Source organism: Juglans regia, chromosome 10 (assembly GCF_001411555.2).
Source record: "Juglans regia cultivar Chandler chromosome 10, Walnut 2.0, whole genome shotgun sequence".
Taxonomy (NCBI): domain Eukaryota; kingdom Viridiplantae; phylum Streptophyta; class Magnoliopsida; order Fagales; family Juglandaceae; genus Juglans; species Juglans regia.
In genome coordinates, this window is record NC_049910.1 from 11,277,825 (window position 1) to 11,286,078 (window position 8,254).

At 36.5% G+C, this 8,254-nt stretch overlaps 1 protein-coding gene across 4 annotated transcripts; it reads right to left on the reverse strand.

The window, feature by feature from the left end:
- Positions 1-1,713: 1,713 nt before the first annotated feature.
- Positions 1,714-8,005, reverse strand: LOC108986752 (TATA-binding protein-associated factor 2N-like). Of its 4 annotated transcripts, none has more exons than XM_035695098.1 (8): positions 7,712-8,005; positions 3,818-3,898; positions 3,615-3,703; positions 3,335-3,409; positions 3,028-3,131; positions 2,495-2,869; positions 2,327-2,389; positions 1,714-2,112 (listed from the first exon to the last, which is right to left on the reverse strand). In XM_035695098.1, the coding sequence occupies exons 1-8, from the start codon at positions 7,832-7,834 to the stop codon at positions 2,003-2,005; spliced, it is 1,020 nt and encodes a 339-aa protein (XP_035550991.1). In that variant the 5' UTR covers positions 7,835-8,005; the 3' UTR covers positions 1,714-2,002. The 4 variants fall into 4 exon arrangements, with proteins under 4 accessions (XP_035550991.1, XP_035550989.1, XP_035550988.1 ...); XM_035695096.1 differs by having other exon boundaries at positions 1,728-2,112; positions 3,016-3,131; positions 7,712-7,995; XM_035695095.1 differs by having other exon boundaries at positions 1,742-2,112; positions 2,327-2,392; positions 3,016-3,131; positions 7,712-7,972.
- Positions 8,006-8,254: the final 249 nt, after the last annotated feature.

Consider the following 8,254-nt stretch of genomic DNA (forward strand, 5'->3'; position numbering starts at 1 on the left):
ATTGAACTATGGAAATATCCGTCTCGTGGTTTATCTAAAGTTTCATCTTACTTTGTCCTCTCTCCCAATAGATATGAATTCTCCTACATTTTCTTCCAATTTTTTTTTTTCGCCCCTTCTTGAAATGTTTACTCTAGTTTTACTTTTTCTCTTTTTACTCGTGGGTTAAGGTTTATTTATTAAAAGATGTTTTGCCAGCATTTCTCTTACTCCAATTGAAATATTGGACTTTATGAAAGAAATGTACGCACAAATAAGCTTTTCAAGACCAAAACTTGTTTTTTTTATTGATTGGCACCCGATAGCATCCCGACTAATCCCGAAATGTACAAACCCTCGGCAAAGAATTTCCTATAAGTGCACCTTAAATAATTAAAGAAAAAATTATCCAATCCAATGACCTATAGATATTGTTTACACCCAAAAGGGATTTGAACCTTAGACCTAGGAAAGACCATACCCTCAAGCCTAAGGTCTTTACCACTTGAGCCAACCCTTGAGAGGTTTCAAGACCAAAAGTTAGCACCAAAAGTTATCATAAATCCTATCGAGTAATGCTATTCTCTATTCTAATGCTTGATGATATGGCATATTTCAAGTGAATAATAATATTTAAATACCCACAAACTGACATGATTTCATATAATACTTTAAATCTATTTTACAATAAAAATAACTTTACAATTTAACAAACCACGTCAAAAGTCAATTTGTGAATTTTTTTTTGTTTGTGAATTTTTTTTTGTAAAATCTATTTGTAGCCAAAACAATTCTCTCAAGTAATTGATGGAAGTCATTTGAAATGTTACACATCACCATGTGAGTGAAAAGTAGCATTACTCAATTCCTATCCATAACTTGCTGTAACAAAAAACAAATAAATGAATCTTAATAATAATAATAATAATATAAACAAAACACGACTGCAAAAACTTGACTAGCAATCTTGCATTAAGAACCGGAATCGCATTTTGTGAAGACACTGCTGGGAAATGGGTGTACAGTAATATGGTATGTGGCTACTATGTGGGGGACCCAGCATATAATCTCTCTTTCGACAATGAAATTCATGGATCACACGACACAACTTCAAAGCAGAAAAATGGTCAGCCACATGATAGAGGCCAACCAAAACATTACAAAAATTCACTCAAATGGATAATGGAATATCTTTGTGGCTGTAGCACTTATCTGTATCACATAAATATTGAAATCTACATTACCCATAGGTAGCATTTAATAGTTAATGCAATGAAATCTACAGTGTTGTGTCTATATCTAAAAACTGTTTAGGTCAGAAAATTATAGAAAACTCAATCACGGGACTACCTCAAGGACAAAAGGTGTCGAACATTCTTCAGTAAAGCATTCTTCACATGAGGATTATGCATGAAAATGATGTGTTGTGTTTATTGTGGCCAATTACCTAAGACGTAAGAAGCTCTCCTTGTTTTATGCTCTTTACCTCCGATCACCTATCTGATAGTTATTCTTCTTTCCAACGGCAAACCAGATTCAAATCCCACAGAAACCACTAATTAAAACTAGTGGCTAGATTTTACTTCCCACCCTTTATGTTACCCCCCTTCAACCATTGGACCCGGTGCAGCTATTTCAAACCCTAATTACAGAATATCAGGCTGTGATCACATCCTATAACATTCACCAAGGGGAAATTCAACTGAACCTGGCACAAGACCAGTAGAGAGGAAATTCTATCAAAGAAATAAACACATATAAATATAAATACAAAAGTCAAAAAGGATATTAGCAACCACAAGGGTAAAATGAATTACAGCAAACCAACCACGTTGATCTTTAGGGCGGATACAACAGATGAACAGAACAACCTCGCCCACATCCATACAACGATGAAAGAAAAAACCACTGAATAATAATGCTGGAGATTGTGAACCACATTTCACGCTATTAAAACCCTATTCATATAGATTGAACCCACAGGCCAAGGCAAGAATTTAGCTAAAAGCAAAAGGCAAACAGTCTATTCCTGGTTCTCACCACGACTTGCACGGCCACCCATTCGTCCCCCCATACGTCCCTGGCCACGGCCATACCCTCTGCCTCCACCTCTACCTCTTTCATATCCAGTACCTTCAGGAAAAGCAAGGATCTTAAAATGGTTTGCCAAAATTTTAAAATTGGACCAAAATGAATTATTTTCTATAGCAGCTATGTACATGCTTGCAGAAGTAAACCCACTACCAAAGGATTAGTTCCTCACTGTATATACCGAACGACCTATCAATATCCAACAACGTGCAATAATAAGTTTCACTTGCACAATTAGATAAACAAAGAAACTTACCACGATAACCCCGACTTCTGCCTCGCCCACCGCCTCGACCCCGGTCTGAATATCCATCATTATCTGCTAGTAAAAAGAGTGAGTAACAAAGGAAATGCTTCAATAAAATATGCATCATAAATATCACCATCTGCTCCCATATAATAGTCCAATAACCAAGATTTATACCTTGATAGTCTCCATATCCACCTTGATAATGTCCGTATCCACCTTGATTGTTTCCGTATCCACCTCGATTGTTTCCGTATCCACCTCGAATGCTTCCATATCCACCTCGATTGTTTCCATATCCACCTCGGTTGTTTCCATATCCACCTCTATCGTTTCCATATCCACCTTGATCGTTTCCATATCCTCCTCGATCGTTTCCATATCCTCCTCGATCGTTTCCATATCCACCTCGATCATTTCCATATCCACCTTGATCGTTTCCATATCCACCTTGATAGTTCCCATATCCACCCCTGCCCCAACTCTGACCTCTCCCTCTCCCTCTCCCTCTACCTCTTCCTCTCCCACGACCCCGTCCTTGTCCATATGAATCTAGAGATCAAGAGCAGGAAACATGTTACATATTGCACAGCAGATGGAACACAATAGAGGGTAAACAAAATAAGTCCTTGCCTAGGCAAAGAGAAACAAAAGATAAGAAAAGTTCATCTAAACAATCACACAAATTATTCACTTGCCGCTCGCACCACCTTCATTAACAGCATTGTATGGGGCACGTGCTTGTTTAGGTGGCTGTTGCTGTTGATAAGTAGATTGTGGCTTTGGTTGTTCAGCATGACGTGGAGCTTGGTACCTGTGGACAAAATTTTCAGACATTCTCACAGCATGCCATGAAAGCCAAGTTGAATAACTCGGAAAAGAAAAAATATTACACATTATTAAGTCTCAGCGGCTGCGTGCACTTGTGAAAATTGCATCAGGAAAGTATAGCATAAAATATTAATAGTTGATCTATGGAGCGAAAAATTGAACACCGCCAAAGATTTGTAAACTTACCCAGGAGAATTTCGGTTTAGCTCTCTAGGAGATAAGGTGATTGAAATCATTGAGACATGGCGAGTCATCTCCACACTGCATCAGTCATTAATACTCAGATATATTCGATAGGTAATGAAAGAAGATTGAAAGAAGATTAGTAACGGAAAGTGTACACAAGGATCAGTTATCTATAGTATGATGATAACTTTTGATCATAAATATTACTAATAAAAAAAAGTTTTGATCATAAATATACAAATTTATGTGGATATCAAAATATGACGACTTAAAAACTCACGGTACAAGACCCTCCTCAATGGGTTCCCATACGTCAGTTATGCTTTCTGAGCTAATGGCAGTATCTTGGTGCAACATGGGAATTCTCTTCTGTTCCAGGACATAAATATTGAATTAGTTCCCAAGGGGGTGTGTGTGTGAGAGTGTGTGTGAGAGAGAGAGAGAGAGAGAGAGTCTTAGAAAGATCTTGCCAGGTATACCAACCTTCAAAATCTCAGCAATGGCTACTGTCTTGCTGATTGCCTGTCCCATTGCTTTCAAAACAATCTCTCTAACACGTTTTTCCTAATCATAAGATGTCACCAAATTAATAAAGGCACATCATATTTCTAATAAAATAATGAAGCAACATACTTCACACATGCAAAACTATAAAGACATGATATCGGATGAGTAACACATAATGTAAGACATTCAGATAAATCAATATATGCAAATAGCGGCAAAATCAAGAAGAGAGTCATGAAAACTCTGAGAACAAACACAAAGGTTAAAGAAACTAAAGAAAGGAAAAAACCTCAACAATAAATGTTTAACAGATGCACAAAAAGCTCTCAAGATTAAATGCACGATGTTCATGACTGGTCTTAAAAAATTCAATGGCAAGTTCCAACTTTTTTTTTTTTGGTACGTAGCAGGTTCCAACATTTAACTAGAACTTTTATTATTGAAAAAGTTAGCCCCGGATTAGGAATGAGTTCACGAGCAGAATGGCTTGGATTGGGAAACTCATCTGCAAAAGTATGTCCATCCGGTGACTTAAAACACTTTAGTTTGTATTGTTAGTCATTGATGGCTTCTGCTCAAGATGCAACCCTTTTATGATGTTGAACAGTTGCCTAGATGAGGCAACTGAGATGGCTCTGCTTCCAGCTTTTTATGGATGCATTGGTGACATACGGATTCCAGGTACCAACTATGATGCTTTCATTTTCTTTCAGTTATACTTAAATATTTTTTTTTTTGATTGGCATCAAGTGTTCAGGAACAGCGTCCCGACTAATCCCGAGAGTGCACAGGCCCTCGGCAAGGAGTTTCCCACAAGTGCACCTCGGGTAATTCAAGGGAAAAGTCACCTAGTCCAATGGCCCCTAGAGATTGTTTGCACCCAAGGGGATTTGAACCTTAGACCTAGGAGGAGCATACCCCCAAGCCCAAGGCCTTTACCACTTGAGCCAACCCCCAGCGTTTATTTATAATCTCTTTGTTGGGGATAACTAGCGTTTATTTATTAAAGGGAGATATCGTTGCGCATTACAGCTGGCATTTTTTTAACTAAGGACAGCCAGCAACCATGCAAGAAGCCAAGTACAAATGGCAACGATGAAAAGAAAGAAAATCGCTAATCTCATCCTACTCTTGGTAATCTCAGCCATGCAATACCTAGGGGGAGGAGTTCGGGGAGGAGAAAATGGTCCTTTGAAAAACCTCAAATACAAATTATACATTTTTTGGTTGGAATTTGGCCAACCATATTTAGGCTTCCAACCCAAAATGAGTTTGAAGGAAGAAATGACTTCTGCTACATGATGGAAGCCAACAAGTCAGGTCAGGTTGGAAGGTGCTCGTCAATTTAAAATCTTGAAGTCCAGCCAGCAGTCACCACTTCTAACAAAGCCTTATAAACCTGAACAAACTTTTTTTTTCTTTATAGATAAGAAATTTTTTTTTTCTTGATAGATGAGAAAATTTTACTAAGGCAAGTAAAAAGGCATAGCCCAAGTACACAGGAAGTGTACAAATGCAGAATAAAACCTGAACAAACTGTGAGCTTCTTCATCAAACTCTGATAACAAAATGCCCAAAATGTCATTGGGACTCAGACTGAATGTCACATCATAGGAAAGAACCCCATGGGTACACACAACCTAAATATAAAGTGGCAGAACAAAGGACCCCTTTCCTAGATACGGCTCATAAAAAGAAATCGTTTGTCACATTCCCTAAAGATAATGAACTCAATAGGAAAAGAAAAACCAAGTTTTAAATTAATAACTGTATAGTGATTGATTACAGATTTCGCCACATTCCCCATTTTTAGTCTTCCTATTTGAACTGCACCAGCACTTAAGCTGTGGTTTTCATCCCTGCTTCTCAATCTTGCAACTTTTTTATATCTAGAGCAGAATGATATAATTTGTGGTTTTAATGCACCAAAATATCATCTTACCAGGTTTTGCATTAATGATTTTTTTTTTTTTTATATAAGTAGGTTACATTAATGAAATTAGAATCAGCATATATACAATTATTACCAAACGACAACTTCCACTAGATATATCCAAGAACAAGTATGTGCCCGGTTTGGTTTCGTTCAATTTGAAATCCACTGTTGATTCCTTAATCCTCAAGATCAGCCCTGTTGTCCTTACCCGAAAGGTCAAGTTAAAAAATAAAAAATAAGGGACCATTCTTATGACAGGGTGCTCAGTGAATTATACGATTCAACTTTTGTTACAAACAATTAAAAGGGAGATAGGCTCTTGCCATTCCTCCATCTAATTCGGTAAGAGACACTCACCAACAGGACATGACTTTACATTGTGCCTCTGTCAAAAGTGACCAACATAAAACTTAATGAAAGAATCCAACTACACTGCCACGACACGGCAAAGGTCTTAAGACATGCACATAGGATTTGGCCACACATTTTGGCCAGAGCCAGAAGCAATTGCCTGAAAATGCCACTGTCCACCCTTTAATTTAATTCAACAGCAGTTTCAAGCAGCATTAAACACCTTGAAAGTGCTAATAACGGCCAAGTTAACATTACAGACCTATGCCAGGCATATCATAAAGAGCCAAGGGGGAATTTCTGACAAAAAAATAGACTTTAAATTGAATTATTAAGTAATGCGTAAAGCACTTTTTTGTATCTGTTCTGTCATGCGTGAAGCATATAAAAACTAATCTACTCAAGTATTAAAGTTAGCTGTTTTTGGCATATATTATCATAAAGTTGTCTCCCTTAAACAAAATCAGTGTGCCATTTTTTTTATAAGTACCAGGTGCTAATTGAAAAGAGAATTTCCAAAACTAAATAAAGTAATAGAATATGCTATCTTAGGAAGACTGGATGGCTCTATTGATTTTTTCATTTCATTAAAAACTAAAAAGTTACAAATCCAAGATACAAATTTTATCCATTTGATCTATCAGCATAGATCACGTACTACGATTTAAGGATAAAATAAATGGAACTGTTTAAAAAATTAACTATGTTATTCATTTTGTAATAGCCCACCTAAAATTAGAATATATTGATATCTAAGGATGTCCATATGCTTGGGATATTAGAAGCTTCAACTATGCATTATTTTAAAAAAATGGAATAAATTTAACAAAAATAAACTACATTCCATAAATTATTACCCTAACAGTCATCTAATTGAACAGATATATCACCCTCAACGAAGAAATAGAAAACAATATGCTCAATTCAAAAGCCCAGCAACCCAAACAACCAGTCAAGAGAGGTTAAGTATCTCTCGAAGATGCATGTCGGCTAGGCATTACACTGACCATTAAACAGAACTCAAACAGGCTACAACATACCCAGTGTATTCTAAAATGGTTTAAAATACACTCACAAGCTTACAGCCACAGAAATCATAACGAAAACAATTGATAAATATTATCAACCATAGAAACCTAATAGAACCCGCAAAAAAATACGAGGACTCAGAAACTAAGCATATCATGATACAATATCACTCACTCAACCATTAAAAACCCAGTCAAAAATCCATGAACTACAGAAACAAACACTACCCGAAAATAAGAGCCCCCCCCTCCCAACAACAAAAAAGAAAGAACGAGAGAAGGAAAACGGCATCTAAAATATTCTTAAACAGAACCACAGGAAAAAACACAGTATGCCATATTATCTGGAACCACAACCATTATACCAGTAAATCACAACACAACATGCTCAATCTATAGGGGAGGGGTCACGCATAAACCCACAACTCTAGAAATTAAATAAACATTTATATAATTCCTATAGCCAAAGAGTAAAGAAGAAGCAAAACATAGCAAAAATAACTCAAAATGCAACCACAAAAAACTGAGAGAAAAAGAAAAGGCGGGGGCAGGTACCTGGAGAAGAGTGGTGGCATAACTGATGTAGTTCCTGATGGCACCTTGGGTTGTGATTCGAATCTCGTTCTCGTTTATCTGCGACTCGGGCTTCGGTTTTTCGACCCTCTGATACCTATCCATGGCTGAATCCGGAGTTGCCGATTTTTTAGATGAGAAACCCTAGCCCTAAAACCCTAGCACAGAGTGGGACTGGTAAAGTGTGGGGATTTTAATAACCACGGCGAGAGAGTCTTTCGCTTCACTGCTTTTGAGGGTCACTGTATATACGTACATAGGACAATGCCGGATCCCAGCTAAATGTGTCCACAAGTATAAATGAGTTTTTTTATTTATTTATTTATTTTTTTTAAATATACTTAACGATTAAATTATAAATATAAATATAAATGTATTGATAATCACTTTTTTAACTATTAAAAAATAAAAATATATGAATAGACATATTTAATGAATATATTTAATGAATATATTTATTTATCATCTTCACAAATTACACTTTTTTTTTATTTTTTTTATTTTTTTATAATAAATATGTAGTGT